We start from the raw sequence: 20,528 nt of genomic DNA, 5'->3' as shown, positions 1-20,528 counted from the left end.
TAGTTTGGCATACAAGGGACTGGATAAGCACCTCCAGATTGGAATGGGCCATGTTGGCAACTAAGCAGCAGGTTTAGCCAACCTGTCGCTCTGATGTAGCTTATTTTGTTAGTAATGCACATTGTTACTGTCGTTACTGTTGATTCCCAGGTTTCCCTCACGGATTGTACCCTTTTTCCATAGAAATTGAAACATATTTCTGCATGTGTTCACGCAAGTTTACGTGCATATGTCGGCGGGAATACGTGAGACTATCTGCCCAGGCAGGCGTCTCTTTACCTCTCAGCAATACACACAGACACGCGTGGAGATGTTCCTAACTGCTTTATTGGAGCTGCTTATCTAACAGTGTGCTGGCACAGACTCTGACCCAAAATCGACATTGATGACATAGTAGTTTCTGTCAGGGGGGTTGACTTGCTTAAAGGCGCCCATATCCCATTTCCTGAAAAAACAACACAAACATGTTATTTTTATTTCTTGTAATGATATATTTTGGACTTTACAACCTTAATATATAACAATTCTCTGTATATCGTCCCAATAAAATAAATACCACTTTACTACTGGTCTTACGGTTTTCTACACATAACAAAACAATGCGAGACAAGCTAAGTACATTATTTGGGGCGGTGTGCTGAGATCCTGTAATACTTACAAATGAAGTGTCTGAAAACACACATGGCTAAGAAGTTAATAATACAGAATGAGATCCATTATGTTTCGATCATGTGCTATTGCAAAACTATATAGAATAAACTCACCTTAATGTGGCAATATTTAGATAACAAAGAGTGTAGTTGCTGTATTTAACTTTATAATCATTTATTTTGAATCTATCTGATCACTGCGCCACCCGGAACTGCACAGATGAAAATGTCGACACCAATTACGGAGCAGAGCAGTGATTAGATAGATCACTGTGCCCGCATCCCCCAGGCCACATTTTACTTCCCAACCCCCCCACCCCACATACCTTGACAGCGGCACACGTCTGTGCGTGCCGCCTACACCCTGCTTTCCCTGTGGCACCAGCTCCTCCCACTAACGTGGATTCGAGCTTTTCTTTTTTTGTCTTGTCCCCACTTAACAAAATGTTAAGCGAGGGTCACCACCAGAACCCTGACTCCCGTTACGGTGCCAAAGTAGAGCAGGAGATACCCCTGCAAACCCCACTCTGCTTCTGCGCAGTAAATATCGCCCTCATTTTGTGCGCCCCCAAAGTGGCAGTGACTGCAGCGGCGCACAAATGAGGGCAACATTTTGGCACGATTCCTTTATTTCTTAAATACCGCTACACACCCATAGGTCTCAGAGCACTCAAATAACAGAAGACATTATTATCCCACAGAGTAGTACTCATTTTATCGACCTTGGAAGGATGAAAGGCTTAGTTGACCCTCCCGGGATTTGAACCTGCCACAGCAGGCTGCACACAGATATCAGGGCCGAGCACTTAGTCCGCTCTGCTATTATACATTTCAGACAGCTGTTTCGGAAGGGAGTAATGGCTTTTATGAACCAACTTAATATGCCAAAGTATTGGACAACCTAGAGAATGTGTCGGCGGTCATGCTGCCATGTATCTCTCCGCAAGGTGCCAAGCAAACAGGTACTTTCAGTACAAATAGCTTTTTTTCCCCATGCAGGTTGCTAGGGTAGCCCGTGGCCCCACGCAGCCCGGGTGAAGACCGTGGCCAGCCCCCTGTGTCTAACGATGAATTGCTGAGGGGCCGAGCCAGAAGAAGAGAAGGCTGCGGCGCACAGCGTGATCCAAGACAGGGTCCGCAGTTGCAATGGGGACACGGCCTGACCTTAAAATGGCTGCAGGTGCGGCAGTGAATGCGTGTGGGCTTCCCAGCGAACAGTGCCCACCCTGAAGATACAAAACAGGCACAGGTGGCCGCCCAGGAAATGTAAACAAGCACAGGTTGTGCAATGAGCGTGGGTGCCCCATGTGGTGAACGGAGCCACCATGACTAAAGGAGAGGAGCCAGGCCCCATTATTCATCCAGAGGGGGCAAGACCCTAGGCAGCACAGCTACCAGCAAAGTCACCAGCCACCCACCAGCCAGCTTTGCCTCGAGCCAGTGTAGCAGCCAGCACAGAGCCAGCACCACCAAGGACAGACCCAGGAAGGTACCGTAAAGGGGATGACTGGCTGCACTATTGTGACATATTGTCCATATGTAGTATATATGTTGTATTTTAATGTATTTATGCATGTGTAGTTAGATGTATATATTTATTTAATTACTGTTATGCAGGGTCATTCTTTAGCACAGGGAAGTGTAGTGTTCGGTTAAGTATTAGGGGGATGTTATTCAGGTGTAAAATTTAAGTATGGGTAGGATTCTATATATAAGGACTAGGGTGTAGAGTTGAGATACCCTGGCATGGGGTAATGGAATAGTGTGGCGGCCTGCTTGAGGCCTCACACTCCATGTGGATGATACCTGAGTTTAGGTAGGGGGTCTGTTGCGCCAGACTCACCTTAAGGGTCCCTGATACCCCTCCAAGGAAGGATGAGCTGACGTAGCCGGTTCCCATTTAGATGGAGCTCAAGCAAGGGGAATTCTAGGGAATCGGAAAAAGTATTAAAGGTTAAGAGTGCTTAATAAAGAGGGTTCCCCATTGGGATCCCTATAAAACTCACTCTGGTGTCTGTGTCCATTAGCGATCTAAGAACTCAGGGTGTAGCCCATCTCCTGTTATCAGCAATTTTATTTTGGCAGGTGCAGCGCCCCTCCATACACAGGTGGGCAGGTGGGCGGGGGTGGTAGTATCCATGCTGTCTCAGTGTCATTTTCTTTATTTTTTAAATTTATTTATTTATTTAATTTCTTGTTTTTAAGCAAAAGAGATTTTTACAAGAATACTTCGAAAAATTCAATATAAGTAAAATATGAAAAATAAGTAAAATACATGAAATACATTAATGCCATCATAATTTTACAATATTTTATAATATGTCCTTAAGCCTCATGAACTTGAGCATGTTAATGCATCTGACATGTGATAGTAACTAGGACAGATTTTATGAAAGAATCAAATATCGCATGGTATATGCAAGCTAAGATTATTCAGAAACTCAACAGAAGCGATAAATAAACTCATATTCGTGGAGTTTAGCAGATAGGCCCATCTCATGTTCTGCTGTACATTAGCAACCACAGTCATATGTTTCTTGTATGCATTGTTTCTTGATGAGCATAGAGCAGGGCATTCCACTACGATGTGTTCTAAAGTTTCTTTTTGTGATGTCTTTTGACAGAACCTACAGAAGTTATCTGACATGTCTATTTGTTTCCGCTGTGCCAGGATGTCTCGGGTCAACCACAAGCTGAAACGCATTCTCATGATTGCCGTGCGAAGTTGAGGAGATGGTGATTTTAACAGGTAAGTTTCAACAGTTCCCATTTTTTTGTCTGGAAACAAATAACTACTGAAATGTTTATATTGCAGACAAAGAGTACGATTCGCCAACCAGTCCTGGTAAAAGATTTTTTTTTTTGCTCGATTAGGGTTCTGTGTTAGAATTTCTACGTCTACTACAGCTACAGCCATTATTTAATAGACATAGGTGGCCAAATTAACTATGAATCGATGATTTGAGTTAAATAAATATGCCGCCAATACAGCTAAAATTGATTCAGTTTCGATATTCAATAAACATTTCCTGAAAAATGCACACAGCTGCCAATGATATCTTGCCTTGAGTGATGTAAGACCGAGTTCGTACCTTATGCATGATACCGGCGTTGCTTGTGGGAGCTGTAAGATGTTTCTCCAAAATTTAGCTTCCATTCTGTCTAGATCTTTCACGTCAGTTAAAGCTCGTGCCTCCATCCCATATAAAATTGTAGGAGTTACTTTTTGCTGCCAGTAATGTAGGGCAGGCTTGATGGAAAATGTACCATATTTATAAAGAATCAATTTAGACTGGGAAATTGCTATAGTCAATTTACTTTGTAGTAGACGATGATGGTCAATAGTCACAGAATTGGCTTCAAATTGAGTACCCAGGTACTTATAGCTTGAGACAATGTCGAGGGTAATATTTTTGACCCTCCATACGAACTTGTTTCTTTGTGATCTCGTAGGGGTGTCAGCTATAATCTGGCATTTTTTTATATTCATTGATAGCTCATTATTTTCAAAGTAAATTGAGAGTGCAGTTATTAACTTTTTGGAGGCTTGTCGGTGTCTTGGAAATTAGCACAAGGTCATCGGCGTACCATAATGCTTGTATTATAAGACCGTTCATTTTCGGTGAGTCAGTAGGTAAGTTGTAAAATATTTCTTGGACATCGTGAATGAAAAAGTTGAAGAGTGATGAGGCCAAGATGCACCCTTGTTTCAGGCCTCTTGATGTGTTAATTGCTGAAGAAAGCAGGCCAGTAGAGGACAACCGAATTTGAATGGACGTGCCTGAATGAAGAGCAGCTATGATGTCGATTAGATCTTGTGGGCACTGTGCTTTAACTAGTTTTTGAAGAAGTTTTACACGAGAAACCGAATCAAACGCAGCATTTAGGTCAATAAATGCGAAAAATAATGCTGTTTTTGTTTGTTGTGCTTGAGCTTTTAATGCATTGAGGATCATTAGATTTACAGACGTCCCCAATCCACGAACAAAGCCTGTTTGATTACGGTCTCTGATTTTGTTTTCAAGTGTCCAAGTATTGAAGCCTGTTAAGACTAATCTATTGAATATTTTACCTGGGGAATCCAATAGCGCGATCGGGTGGTAATTAGCTGGTATGCTACAGTCCCCTTTTTTAAAAATTGGCACAATAACAGACGTACGCCATGAGTCTGGAATCCTCCGTGTCTTTAATATGTGCTGGAAAATGTTGTTCAGAATCTTGGCCCAAAGTTGTGGATGTTGTTTTAGCATATAATTAGTTATGCCATCTGGGCCTGCTGCTCGCGAAGATGAAGATTTAGTTATGAGCGTCTCAATTATTTCTTCTGAGCATTCAATGTTCCAGGTCACTGCAGAGTAACTCTTAGGATCATACTGAAAGGCTTTGTCTGTGTACAGTTGTGAGAAATGTGCTACCCATTGACTTTCGGTAACTCCATTTAGTTGTGATTGCCGAATGTTTGGGTTTAGTTTTTGATTGAGTAATTGCCATATTTGTGCAGAATTCTTGCTTATTGTAGCTGTCAAAAAGGCCTCTCCATCCTGTTGAAAAAACTGTCCTTTATGAGCCCATATCCAGGATCTATAACAGGTTTTTAGAGTTTGACATAATTCTTCATTTTCAGGCCATGGAAGATGTCTGGCTAATCTCAGCTCCTTACGATTTTCCTTTTTTTTTTGAGATAGTAACTGATCATATGTATGAAGATGAGAGCGTCCCGAAGGAAAAAAAAGGGTTTTGTAGGTGGCAAGTGCTTCCACATATGTATGAGTATTCCGTGAGTCATTTTGTAACATTAAATTTGCATTTAAGCTTATCAATTTAGACGGCGTCCACTTAAATAGTGATTTTGCATTGTTGATTGTCAGTTTTTGCGTCATCCATTGAGATTTAATACTTTCTTTCTGTGTGTCTCTTGGCCACAATAGAGATAGCATATGGTGGTCGCTACTCGATTGTTTGATTATCCTAAATTCAATTGATGACATAAAAAGCCCCGCTGAGAGGTATATATAGTCTAGAGTACTTGACGATGATCCTCGTTGCCACGTAGCATGTTGAGGAATATCTCCCGGTAGTGATCCATTAGCCATTCTCATGTCAAATAGCTTCATGAGAGAACTCCACTTTTTATAATCCTGTGTTCTTTTCCCCAATTCACATTTGAAAGCATCAATATTGAGGTCCCCCGCTAGAATAACATCAGTTATTTCTTTAGATTGGGCAATTATATCAAACATTTTGGACAGATCTTTATAAAAACAGAGATCCGTAATCGCGTCTAAGTTTCTGTAAACGCTTATTAATGCAAGCCTTTTGGACTCCATCGAGATATTTACCAACTGTATGAACTTATTGGGGTTTTCCCATGCTTGTAATTGTATTTTAGTTCCCAACTTAACGGCTACCAGAAGCCCTGCCATCGGGCGACCTTTTTGAGCTATAATTGCAGGGTTAATTACGTTGACATGGTTATCCCATAGTGGTGCATCGCTTAGCCATGTTTCTTGAAGGACTATGATGTCTGCTTCATTCAAGAGGGAGTTAGGGTTAGTTAAAAGATGGGAGTAACCCCTTGTATTCCAGCTTACAAGTGTGGCAAAGTCAACTTTTTGCCCATTGAGTTCTTGAGTCGATGGTGGTTATGACTGAGAGAGACGGGCATTAAGAAATACAAAATCAACAGTATTGCATTTAAAGCACTGGCAAACACTTGTAGATGGAATAGCCATTACTTGTTCCTCTGCGGTTATTTCGCTATTTTTTCTTTCCGGATCTTGAGCAAGCAGAAAACCCATTGCAAAGAGTTTCATTTGTGCCTGCCATAGGGAATTCATGACTAGCCCGGATTTCATCCATAAACGCACAATCCCCAAATTGGTATCACAAATAAATTCCACTTGGTTAATGTCAAGTGAGGTGAGGTCTCCTAGTTCTGGCACATCACTAAAGATCTTAAGTACACTTGTGCGAGACGGATCATATTGAGGATGAAGAGCCGCACAACATTTTAAGATTAATGTGTGATGGTTTGCAAATTTTTGTTTTCTTTTTAGGTCCTGTTTTTGTTGTTTTGTTACAGGTTCTTGAGTTTTGGAGAATTGTTTACAGTTAGATTCACTGGTCACTTGTTTAGTCTTTTGACATAGGTCAAGGTCAGTGTCAGGTCTTTGTTCATCAGAAAATGTGACTTTATTCGGTTTCTCTGATAAGCATCTTGGTGTGAGGAACGATCCTAAACGAGTATCCAAATAAGATTCGATTACTGATTTAATTTTCTCATTTTGATCGTGCCATGTCTCATCACCATGGGATTTGTTTACTACCTCTGGAACATTTCAGACATTGAGTGTAGAATGTCTTCTGTTTTCTCTGTCTTTTACACACTGAGATTCAGCGAGCGCTTTACTATGCTGTACAGTGTCCACAGAGTATTTCGCCACAGTGATCTGTGAATTTTTTTTTGCAGCCAGGTCCTTTATCTCAGATGTACGCTGGAGAATTTATGCATCTACCGCAGCTTTGAGTTGGTCAATTTGTGGCCTCTCCGTTGTTGGCAAGATTTCTTGCATTATTTTTTCAGTTATATCAATTGATTGAGCCTTTGGATAGGTTTCCTGAGGGCTCGTTTGGAATTGCTGTTTCCAAAGACGAGACCAGTTTTGGCTTAATGGGGACTCATTGATTTGTGGTATATGATGGTTCGACGACGTAAGTAGAACAGGAACCTTTTGACCTGAAATATCATCATCAATTGATTGGCCAACACTAGACTTTGCAGGAGCAATCAGGTCCACTGTTTGTGCGTGGAATATTCGATTAGTTATTTTGTTATTTCGTTTCATAGATTGGAACAGTTTAGTGATAAGATGTCTTGCACAACCTTTATTCCATGATTGTTTGTTAAAAAGATCATATTGAGCTCTATTTGCTGGTTGCTTCACTATTTTAGGCGAATTCTCAACACTTATCCATGATGTATTTTGCTGCGTAATTACTTGCGGATCTGCTTCAATTGGGCAGATGACATGCTCAAATGTTGGAAGACTGGCAGAATATGTGGTGGGAACGGTCACAATTTCAATACTTTTGGATAGATCATTATGTGGTTCTTCAGTTCGACAACATTTCTCTATTTGCATCGCTTGTGTTTGGATCCATGAGGTTATATGATCAATCTTAGCGGATTGTAAATTAATCTTACATTCAAGAGTTTCAAATAACTTGAACAAACTCTTGATTGTTGTATTTACTGCCATAAGTGTGACTTCCAAAAGCCCTGCATTAGCAGGAGCCTTTTCTTTTTCACGTGATGATTCACAATGTCTTGGCTTTGGAAGTATGTAGGACGCAGCATCCGAAATGGTAGAGTCCATTGAGCATCGTTGGTGATAGTCCGTAGGTGACCTAATGAGAGATGTGATCACACTTATAGGCGTCATTTGTTTGACTTCTTTCAAGAAGACCTCCTCATTCGATTCATTAAGTTCATCCTCTTGTATTTCTGTTATTTTATCCAATTGCAGTTTTGGATCTTTCTTTTGTTTGATTTGATTTGTAGATTGAAGCATGGTGTTATCAGAAATTGGCATGTTGTGTAAAACTTCAGGCTCTACAATATTCGACATAACAGCCTGCTTTAATGATTCCCCTTGATTTGGATCTGATGTTACATTTGGTATGTTTAGGTTTGGTCCAATTTGTTCTTCATTGCACCTCATAGAGGGGCTTGTAGGGATCTCCATTTGTGCCTCATTAGCTTGTTTAGATATACCTTCTGCATTGAGGTCTTCTTGTTGGGAAGCGGGCGTTGTACACGGTAGGGTAGGATTTTTTAATACCGGGCAGAACTGCCTAATATCTTTGCTTGCGAGTTGTGTTTTTAGGTGTGTTTTTGCACGCGGGGTCAAAGTTATTGATGTGGATGATGTGATTTTTTTCAAGTTACTTTTAGACCTGGTTGCGACAACCTCCATTGGTGTATTGGAGGCCACCGCAGGGGAAGACACGCTGGTTTTGCGTCTTTGCGGCGTTAAAGACATTTTGATTGTGCAACAAAACGGTATGTTAATTGGGCGTGAGGTCACCAATACGCAAAATGTACCTTTTTGTCGGAAACTGGATCAAAGAGGGCACACCTCCGCAGTCTCCTGTTTGATCAGCGCAAAACAGCCGCACAACAGCCAGCGCCCTTTTCCCCGATGGGCTTTACGCCGCAAGGGTGACTCTGGCGCAGGGATGAGGGCTTGGGTTGCTCACGTGACCACGCACGTGGGCGGCTGTAACTCCGCCTCTTCCAGGAAGCGGATCGCGGAAATGCAGTTCCCGGCAAGAGCTTCACTCCTTTGCTCGCAGTGCCGGGAACAGAAATGAAGTCCAAAAGTGCAAGCACAAAGAAAACAGTGCCGCTTCAGCGTTCAGACACACACGCCACTCGGGCGACTCTGGCGCAGGGATGAGGGCTTGGATTGCTCACGTGACCACGCACGTGGGTGGCTGTAACTCCGCCTCCTCCAGGAAGCGGATTGCAGAATTGCAGTTCCCGGCAAGAGCTTCACTCCTTTGCTCGCAGTGAACAGAAATGAAGTCCAAAAGTGCAAGCACAAAGAAAACAGTGCCGCTTCAGATTTCAGACACACATCAATGACAAGTGTCATTTTCTGACATCTTATTAAAAATTAAGAAGCATTTTGTTTAATCTGAGCTGTGAGCTGTTCAACTGTTTTCTGCAAGAGAGCCGGATTCCAGCGAACATTGCCAGGAGGTACCAGCCCCTGGTCAGGTTAATAGGCCCAAGGAAAGCGAGGGGCTTTACGGAAGTTGAGGAAGGATGCTGTGTGTGTGGTTACCTTAACAATCAGGCGTATGTGTAATCTTGCTATCAGTTACATGCCTTTGGCTCACTTAGAACCTTAAACCCCACCTTTGTGCGCAGCAAAGCCCAACCTCAGTAAAGTTGCAATGATGCAGTATCATTGCAACTTTCCTGAAGTTGGGCTTTGCCGCGCAACTGGAGATATCCCTGAAGGTATCATCGATACCTTCAGGGGTGGCGGTCTAACACGGCTCTCCAACTGTGCATTCTAGGTCCGTGCACACAATCAGAATATGTGCGCAGCCAGGGGTGGACTGGCCTATAGGGAAGTCTGGAGATTTCCCAGTGGGCCTCTGCACCATGGGCCTCTTTTGTGTGGTATGTCCACATTTTCCCATAGGAAAAGGGTTGGGTTTGCTGAAAATGTGCACGTTTGGGCAACTTTGAAAATTATTTCCAGGGCTTTGTTTGGTTATTTATTTATTTATTGTTTACATTTGTATAGTGTACAAACAGCCCTTGGGCATCGTGGCGCTGTTACTTGTGGGGAGATTAGTTTCAGGGAAGCTACAAGTGTGTTATACATTTATACATATTTGAGCATAGGTTATAAAATACACTTTGCAGGTTAACAGGAGATGCAGGTCCCAGTCCACCCCTGTGCGCAGCAGAAATGTTCTGTCAGAGAGCAACGTCAGCGGTCGTCCTGGGACACCGAGGCCCTGATTCTAAGGTGCACACAAACTGGAGTGGAAATCCTACATCCCCCCTCCACTCTGAGGTGGGTGGTAGGATTTGAGGGGGCTGTCGTGCTTTCCAGCTGCTAACGCTTTCCTTGTGGGAGCAAGTGTCGCTAGGAGGATTCTGAAAAGTCTGACATTTTTCTCATTTACTAAACTCTCATTGAGTCTTCAGTACATGAGATAAGTGGTGTTGCCATACAGGGAAAAGCCTACCTTTTCCAGGAAAAACGAGTATAGAAATGTTAACGACACTTCACAGGTGCTGTATTTTAACTCCTTTTTTTAAATGTGCAAAAGAAGGGCCGCAAGTGCTCCATCGAGGTAGGCCCAGGGGTGCTGCTAGGTCTGGAAAATATCCAGGGCTACGCTAATGATATGATATGTTATTTATAACGCGCAAGCGCGGACCCGGGAATCAAACCTGTGTTGCTCTCTGTCGTCTTGCTTCCAAGGCGAGCACGTTGCCACTGAGCTATCCTCCCGAGATGTCAGGATTGTCGGGACTCGGGCTAGTTAGCCTTTTGGTTGTAGCCCCTTAGCTTCTATCTGGGGCAGCAACCAAAAGACCAGGGGCTATAGCCATCACGTGACCACTACAGTCTGTTGAAACATGTTGGCCGCTGATCTTTTGTATTGCATTTATGATCTACGCTTGCAAGTGTCTGGTAGCCATGACAACAGCCCGTTTCTCAGTAAGCCAGTAGATAGTTCAGACAATTAAGTACTCCCCTTAGACATCTACGTGCAATCCAAACTGAGCCCTGGATCCTTCTGGTAATAACACCTATTAAGGCATGGCTTATAAGAGGGACATGAAGCACTATATAGCAATATATTATTATCACTATGCCAGGATGGAGAAAGTGTATATCATAGATCCATATATTCAATAAGGTAACGTCTATATATAGACTCCTAGAGGCCTTTTAAGTAATTAATATGGGTCACTTTGCGGCAATTTATTTATTTATTTAAATTTGTATAGAGCACCACAGCCGTAGTAGTAGTAATCACACTATTGATATGATGGGGATAGTCAGAGAACACGATTTGAAATCTTAAAACTATGCAAATAGGTTTAATATCCAAATGCAAGATGGGGAGGAAGACTTTTTTGGAGGAAGCACCAGCTATTCTTCAGACCGAAAACCTTGCACTGCTGTCATCAGCAAATGTCAAACCAGGCAATCCGAGGATTGAGAAGAAATATCTCGTGCCAGGGGACCCTAAAATAGGGCAGGGCCCCCGATATCGCTGGCAATGGTAAAAGACGGTTTGTTTGGGACACATCTTACCCCGAAGTACCACCTTAAGTAAGAGATTGTTTGCATACACTATACAAATTTACATACAGTGGCATACTGGCACGGTACGGCCATTACAAATGCAATGAGATGCAGGAAATAACATTACTGCCAAAAGACCCAAGAGTAAGAATGCACACCATTGCACAAGCAGGACAGTTAGGTGCTATACAATGATCCAGAGAAGCCTGGATGCAGTGGAGAACGCTACTGCACTCTGTGCAATTACTACCCAGGAGGCGGAGGAGGATGTGGTGGCCTTTCAGCCAATCAGGAGGCTCAGGACGGGGGCTTTACTACATGGTAAGTGCGTTCCTATGCTCCCCCTGCATCTCCTTTCTCCAACCCCTATTTTCACATCCCTAACCCACCCTGTCCTCCGCCCCTTCTCCCTTGTCCATGGTGGCCATTTTGGATTGTAATTTTTTCCAAGTTGAGAAATGTCAACTTTATAAAAAACCTAGCAGCATCCCGGGGAAAAAAAGCTTTCCATGATACTAATAGCAATACAACTCTCCAGGCAGGGGAATTACCTAGTCAGGTAATGCCTCATGGGCTATCATTAAGGCCCTCATTTTGCTCGATCTGTAAATTGGCGTGGGGCATCCCGCCCGATGGTGTTTATTGCCTAATTATAAACTCTGGCTCCTTAAAGAAAGAATATTCTGGCGTTAGCGGTGCACTCTACAGGCCGCAAATCTGTTCCGGTAGCTGCCTGATTAAACACACACCACTAGGCCATTTCACAGCACATAGCATGTACATCCAACACTTCTCTTTAAACCCTGACTTCATGTTTGTGGGTGTCTACGTGGTGCCTCCGATTTTGGGCTCTGGTGATGCGCAGGTGTTTCTCCTTTATGGGAATATGTGGGTCCTCTGGAGAGTGTTGGTGCCTTGCTGGAAATAGTTTGTGTACTTTGCTGTTACTTTGCTATGCATGTGTATCTATAGTTGGATCGGAATCACAGAGACCAATTGCTCCTCCTAAACGCCCCTCTGGCACCATCTCTTCTCCCACTCATCTCCCAACCTGCTGCCTATACCCACCCAATGGAGTAACTGAGGCAGAGCAATAGGGCAGCACTCGACAACTAGGCAGGAGGATATGCATGGCTGATGAGCAACTCTGGGCTCTGCCCACCATCGGTAGGCACCACAAATGTGGAGGACCCTTTCATTAAAATACAATGTCTCCATCTTGCCATGATGCAGTTACACCAATTATGACCCTCACTACATCATCAAGTACGGCTACTTGTCACAATGTATTTATTTAATTGTTTTTTTTAACGTGCCTAATACCGTACCACAATTTGGTTTCTAAGTGCGCATCCGGGATCCAAACTTCTGTTGCTCTGCATGGTCTTGCTTCCAAGACCAGTGTGTTGCCCCTGTGCTATCCTCCGTTGACAATGAAGGGGAAACAGAGCGCACGACAACTGTGAAGTAGGATCAGCAGCATTTATTTCATAGGACACGGTTGCACACTTGTCTTGAAGGAAGGCATACAATAACTGGATAGGGCTATGAAAGTCTTCTCTGACTCAGCCTCTGCCACTCCAAGTCACCCCGAATGCGGAGTCCCACAGGGCTCGTGTATTGCGCCCACCCTATATAACCTATTCACAAGGCCACTGTTTAACCTTCTAGACGCACTGGGCATCTCATACACCAACTATGCAGATGATACCCAGGTGCTTATCCCCCTCTCAGGGGACTACAAGGCCGATTTGAACACCCTTAATTCCATCTACTCAAGGATCCAATCCTGGATGGCAGAAAACTGGCTTTGCCTTAACACTGAGAAAACTGAACTCCTGTTAATTGAATCTCCAGTCACCCTGGGTAAACTTGATAAATAGTACAAATCCTTCACCATCGATAATATACCTATCTCAGTGTCTCAAACTGTCAAGACTCTTGGAGTCTATCTTGATTCCAATCTTACCATGAACAGACAAGTGAATGTCATTGCCTCATCCTCAGCGTACTACTCCAAACTGCTTAATGGAGCCAGACCTTTCCTATCTCAACAAAACTGCCTCACCATTGCGAGGGCTGTAATTGGTTCAAGATTGGATTACTACAAGGCCCTCTTTATAAGGACCTCTGGCAAGAATATTGCCAAACTGCAACTGGTACAAAACAACGCCCTCAGGGCCGCCACCGGGATCTCTGCGGTTCGGAGGCAGGTTCATTGGCTCCCAGTTAAAGAGAGAATTGTCTTTAAAACCCTTGCCCTTATGCATAAATGCCTCCATGACTTGGCACCCCCTTACTTGGTTCAAAGAACAGCAAAGCCCACCTTATCTAGGCCTACTAGGAAAGCCTACGCCAATAGGATCACCTTGCCAAAGACCTGGAGAATTCTTGCAGGAGGAACTAGCTTCCCATCCATGCCTGCCCTTCACTGGAATGCCCTTCCATCCCACATTAGGATGATTGACTCGCACATAGCCTTCCGCAAAGCAATCAAAAATAGGTTATTTGTATGATATTTGAGCTCATACTAGCCACCTACTCTAGTTTGCTCTCTGAAGTTTGTGACGTCCTGTACTGAATTACCTGATATTACTCTGCTTACTAATGTTGTAACTATCTACTGAAATGTGGAATAAAAAAATCTACTGTTGGGCCGCTCTCATTGTAACCCTGAACCAAGCCTACTCACAACCACAAATAACAGCACCTCAATGCCTCTGGGCTGTAGTGCGCTTTACAAATTCAAAAATAAATAAACTGAGGGTGGCCTACTCGGCTTAGTACTGAGATTGTTGAAAAGTTGCTGAAGAGGGGAACAGACAAAACAACAGAGTGGTGGCTGTTTCCTAAGCTTTCTGTCAAAGATCCCAGTTGTCTACTGGAGGGGTCGGACAAACATCTGCAGGGTCTACTGGGAAAGATAGGGGGGACCAATGAATAACAGTGTCATGGTGGAGGACCAACAGGAAAGCAGGGCAAATGCCTATTATAAAGGGTATCTGAGGTCCCCGTCCAAAGTCCAGACACCTATTCTAAATCACTGGATCCCAGTGTTGCCACCCCTGTTCCCTCCTTCAGTTCACTTCAATGTTTAGGGTATTTAAAGCACCCCAACACGCTTCTTTCCTGGGCTTGCTGGTTGCTCTATGGGTTGTCGGTCAACTTACTGGGCTTTGGAGTTTTGGCTACAATGCACACCTACTATACAGAGGTTAAGAATCATACTGACCTTAGAGGATGTACCAAAAGGTTTAAAGGCAGTCATTTTTACCCTCCTGTCTGGGTGCCTTTCAGAGTGAGCTTATTCTTATCTAAAAGCCATGAGTAATCCTTCTAGGCAGGAACCAGTCCACCACATGTTCTAGACAACCACAGGGTCTTGGGTTCTACCAATGGTATAGGATGACATACTCCTTCTCATTTCTGCTGGCTTTCACCATGGTGTTGGCTGTAGCCCAAAGCAGGCTCTGTGCAAAGCATCGTTCTTTCAAGGTCACAAATGAACTACGCTTCTAGGCAAACACGACCTTCCACCCCCTCTTGCTCTCTCTAATTCCCTGCTTTAAAAGCACACCAACCCCCTGGAACACCGTCCTAACTCGCTCACGGATGTTCTCCTTGAGCCTATAATTATACTGTTTGGAAAAGGCTTAAGTGTTTCAATAATGTCAGGGGTTGGCTGGGCTCCTTTCTCCTTAACTCTCAGTTATCTGATTGGCCAGTGCTTTGTGTGGCCCCTCCATGTGTTTGCTCTTTCTATATCTTCGCTGCAACATTCTCTACAGGTTTGATTTCCACGCATTACGCAGGCCGAGGGATTGTGGAGGCCACTTGCCATATTTCAATCAAGGGGAAGCAACTTGGTGGTTAGGTAGCTCCATTGGTTCTCTGTGGTTTTGCCGAAGCAAATTACTTTGTTGTAATTCTCTTCTACAGCACCCTCAACACATAGATCAACAAAGCAATTTTGTGGAAGTAAATTACAACAAAGCAATTGACTTTGGCAAAACCACGGCATACCGCTCAGTGGGCTGGCTATTTCGTGTGAAGTTGGGGATTCCACATGTCTCCAACTGTGTCTGTGCAATGCGCATGTATATATGTTCCCCTGTGTCTGGGGAAGGCGACTGTTCTTCCCTGCTTCACTATCCTTGAATGCTCGTTGAGCTCCCCAGTATATTGGGGGCCTCAGAAAGAATTCTCCCACCCTGTGCACGGGCTCATAGAATGGCACTCTGGAAAGACAGTGAATTCACCATATTTTGTGAATTCTCCATGCAGGTATCATAAATGTGACTTTTGAATCTCTTAATTTGTTGACAGTATATGCCATGAGGCATCTGGTGACCATGGAAACTTGATCAAATGAGGTGTATTGGGGCACCTCGACAATGGGGCTTTGGTAGGCTTTGTAGATTGTGGGGATTCCTCATTCTGGGAAATGGAGTCTCCTGAGGTCACATCGCTTGGCTAGATGCCTTCTCTGTCTCCATCTCCTCCTCCCCAGCCCCACTAATTGTGACACCATCACATCATTTCGCTTTATAACTCGATACACTACATAGAAGTGTGCTTATATTATTTAGCTGTATAACATGCTAGGACTCTGTCTCACAGCACAGAAGGATTTTTCTCAAAACCGTATTACTATTATGCATACTAGGGGAAATGTATTCCTGTTAATCGCATGGCCCACAACTGCAATCAGTTTCTGCGAGCAACATAGTCATGTCTCAGCTCACTTTACTTGCTCCACCTATTACTGCAGCATTCCCACAACAGCTGCCAGAGCACCATGAGGGCAATTTGGCTCTCGCACCAATCATCACAAATGTACTGATATAGTCAAACAGATACTGCCCCCCCCCCACCCAAAACATAGCAACTGTAAAAGATATGGGGCAGTACCAAGCATGTATGCCGAAGCCGTTCTCAATTTCCTGTGGCATAATGTACAGTTTTTCTTCTTATTTTCAGACTACGGTCTACCAAATTCCCAGACAACCTACTACGCCTCAGACCATAACAATGACAGTTAGCTGTTTTACAAAAGTCACATAACAGAGCGTAACATAATATTACTTCTCTGTTGGTAGTTAAAAAATAGCTACAGTGAAATACATTGTTGTGATATGTCAAGGGAAAGAAACAATGACTGGAGTAAAATATCATTGTTGACAGTAAAAACATACTGTTATTCCATAACATAAAAAAATTCAGGGAGGAGATATGATCTTGGTACACACTAATCCTTCATCATCACCTGATAGTTTAGGGACCTCACCTGACTCACACTTCAGGTTGTGGCTGCAGGGTTTGATTTTTGATTCCATTTAGGATAAGTGCACAGCAGATATTTCCAGTAATATTCACTGCTATTGTAAGGCGTTGTTTTTCCTGCAAATGGAATAACCAGTGATAATGGAATAACCATGTTTTGCATTAACCACAGGCAGTATATTTTCTACTGGCAGTAATGCATTTTCTTCTTTTGTAATGGGTAGTAAAACAGCTTTTATCATTGACGAATTAAGCGCTCATCTCAGACATCTATGTTCAACATGCATGGCACAGAATTGCATCCTGGCAGGAATAAATTGACTATGATTACATTGGGTAAAAATAACGCCAATTTTGACAGTGCATGAACGATGCAGATATCTGCCATGAAGTGCTGTTACCACATGAATCCCAAAGGAATCGAGGTTATCGGGGGTGCTTAAACCCAAACAAATTGATAATGTATAACCCAATACAATTAGGGTTGAGTAAATGTTGTGTAAACTCATTGGATATAGCTCGAGCAAAGTAGTTTCCGTATGATGATTAATTGTATATTATCAGTACATATGTTGTTGTTGTATGCTGTATTGAATAAACATTGATTATTTTATGTTGATAACTTTTTTTTAGCTATAGTAAACCTGTCAATCTATGACTAACACAAAATAAGTTGTGATAAGAAAATAGTTATACTATTTAAAGGTGTTTGAGCAACAAACATCAATTATAATTCTAAATGTATAGTTTGGTATCTGCTGCTATATAATTTGGGGTGTCAGTGTTTTATATTTTTTTTAAAATGCTTTATCTAGGTACAGTGACGTTGGAGGTGAAAAATCACTGGTCATGGCCAAAAGCCATTGTTGGTGACCTGATAGGTATTAGAGAGTCTTTTTTATTTTAGATGTTTGTTTTCAGACTTCTCAGCATGTGAGACTTTGGAGAAAGATAGAAGAAAATAGTCTAATAAAATCAATATAAAAAGGAGCAACTGTAGTCTTGTTTTAGATGTGCCACACAATGTATTTTAGGTTGTGTATTCTCACATATGGTATTATGTTGTGTGGGTGTGAAATGTTTACTGTTAAGTATTTTCTTTCAGGAGTCTTATTTTCCAGTTACTTTTTATTAGTCCACGAGTGGTGTTGTCTCCCTTTTAACTGACTTTTGTAGTCCATCAACTGTAGCCGCAGGTATAATACATTTTTTAGTTATTATTTATTGTATTTGTGTATGATGAGTATTCTTTAAATGGACTGTTTTGGGGTACACAGAGTGTTAAACTTTAGCACATCAGGAGTACTGTTTTGATGTTATGCAGGAACAATGCATTTCCTTCATCGGTTAGGTGTATCCCATCATGCCTATAGAAATTGGCCATGTAGAACTCTATATTGTTGTTCGCAATTCATAATTGGCTGTGGTCTGTCATGAATGCTGAAACTGCTTTATTAACATTTCTCTGGGATTTTTCAATTTTATCATTAAATCTGGTAGTCTGTCTCCATTTTTGCCTCTGAGTGAGATTGGAAAAGATAAAGATGGTTTGAGTAAATAGTTCATTGGTTTTCCCATGTCTTGTTTCATCATTAAAATAAGGGACACCCCTCGTACATTCCCAAAATCATTGGCCCTGATTCATGGATTATGGTGCTATTGTTAGTATTCGCAGCTATTGAACAACCGACCAGCGCGTGGCATTGCTAGTCGCAGGTAGACACCTCCCCTATTGCAGCCGCGGCTAGTTACATGTGTGTTTGTGGACGTGTGGTAGTCGCGGCTATTCAACATTTTGGGTTGGGTGGCATCTTATATGCATTGAGTGTTTTGGGGATTATAAGAGACTAGGGGAGTGGAGGAGGATTATGAGGAGCAGAGGGGGGCTGATAGGCATGTTGGGAACAGTTTTGGGAGTTTGGTGCAGTGTAAATGCAATTTTGAATTCAACGTTTTTGCACGTAGCCGCGGCTATGAACAAATGTCCTAGAAGGGCTCTTGTATAGCCAATACTACTCTGCATTTCATTTGTTGCAGCTGGAGCCGTGCGTATATTTAAAGTTGCGTCTATAAATATACATTTTCTGTGCGGTAATCATACCTTTATGTGGATGATACAGTACAGCTTTTTATTTCTGTATGTTATTACATGTACTTGGTTGTTCACTTATTTGATTTGAAGGTTTCAAGGCCAATTTAGTTTGATTTGAGCCTTGTAAATAATTTACCTTTCAATATTCGCGGCTACATTTGATGCCGAGCAGGATTTGTATGTGTTTTGGTGTTTCTAATTGGGTAGTGTTAAAGTTGTTAATGAGTACTTCATTGTGATAGGTTGCAGTAAACCTGCCGGCCATTTTATTCTTTTTATTACAATATAGTTCTCTTTTTGTGGTTTTGATTTTGGAAAGTATGAAAGTCCATTTTTGTCTGCTTTTCTCATTTCCACTGCAAAACACATACTGTGCAGTTCATGTTACCTGTGATGGATATCAGTGGCATTAATCAGTTGTTGGGCATTGTTGTGTTGAAAGTTTGATTTAATGATATGTTCATAATGGGGCTATGTGGTTTTCTTTGTTTTTTAACTATATTTGTTAACATGAAGTGCTGCTGCTTTATATGTAGAAAATGGGTGGGAATCAGGGTCGGAATGGGGCATAAAATTGTCTCGGCCACCAACAATAAAGTGGCCCACAGTTGCAAATGGGAATTCATTCCTTTTGTGACGCTGTTTGAATAGTACCCAAGGTGGAGGTTTTTGATAAAATGTGATGCAAATGGTACATTTAAAGAATATTTATTCAGCATCCATGGTCAAAACTATTAGCCGCATAGTGAAGTAACTCATCAAACTGCCCCACATTGGCCAAAAACGTGCCCCACTTTGACCCAGAAAACTGGTCCACACAGGCATTTTGCATTTTAGGTTCGGCCATGGGCCTATTGCCCTATAGGCCAGTCTGAGCCTGGTGGTAATAATTATTGAAAGTTGTTTATTAGGAAAGAAATAGAATTTGATAAAATCATGAAGTATGCTTGTTGGTTGCAAAATACAAGATTTATCACAGAGCAGTAGAATTGTGATTTTATCTACGGTGCTTTTTTAATCACTTATGGTGTGTGTTAAAGTGATTTTTGGGGTAATATAAAAATGTGTTTGTTTTAAAAAGATTTTCCTTTTTGCTGGTGTTGTGTGATATTTAGCGTGTCCGTAGTTAAGGGTTCTGACTAATGTGAGGGCTTCAATAAAGACATTGGGCGGCGTTGGGCTTATTGCTATGCAAACTCCTATTATATAAAACACAGTATGTGTTGGGAAATGCTATTTTAGTACAGGGATTAGAGGTTGTACAATGTTGGGATAGTTTATTTGAAGTTTCCATGTGCAACAGTTTTAAATAGGAAACACTGTTTTTGTTTTAATGTTCTTGTTGCTGTATAGGTACAACAGAAATACTGGCAGCTGTCAATGGCAGTTTACTTGGCACACCGTCCTGGACAGCCCTGTGATGTCCATGAATATCTTAGATGTTCAGGCCATGAATGCCTATTTGGATGGCTTACAACTTTGGTGCCACTCAATGAAACTGCATGTAATTCAGGAATTTCATTCTAGACCACATTGTGAATGGTTTTCCAAAGTGTGATGCTGTTTTGTCAACAGGGTGCAAAATTAGAGTGGGGGGTCCCAAAGTATTATCATTTATTTATTTATAAATTCCTAAAGTGCCACAGTCCGTAGGCATCA

At 42.3% G+C, this 20,528-nt stretch overlaps 1 protein-coding gene across 2 annotated transcripts in view; it reads right to left on the bottom strand.

Annotated features, from left to right (window-relative positions):
- Positions 1-306: 306 nt before the first annotated feature.
- Positions 307-20,528, bottom strand: part of SPMIP6 (sperm microtubule inner protein 6) — a 310,448-nt gene continuing 290,226 nt past the window's right edge. The window contains exons 8-9 of one of the 2 annotated variants that reach the window (XR_011280602.1): positions 16,782-16,894; positions 308-445 (exon numbers count right to left, since the gene is read on the bottom strand). Coding sequence is in view for 1 of the 2 variants with exons in the window: in XM_069626836.1 (XP_069482937.1) it covers positions 343-445 (103 nt within the window). In the remaining variant the exon portion in view is untranslated. Of the gene's footprint in view, positions 446-16,781; positions 16,895-20,528 lie in introns of both variants that reach the window. The other variant, XM_069626836.1, reaches the window with a different exon arrangement.

Source organism: Ambystoma mexicanum, chromosome 6p (genome assembly GCF_040938575.1).
Source record: "Ambystoma mexicanum isolate Mex_15411 chromosome 6p, UKY_AmexF1_1, whole genome shotgun sequence".
Classification (NCBI taxonomy): Eukaryota; Metazoa; Chordata; class Amphibia; order Caudata; family Ambystomatidae; genus Ambystoma; species Ambystoma mexicanum.
This window is presented reverse-complemented; position numbering and strand designations above follow the sequence as displayed.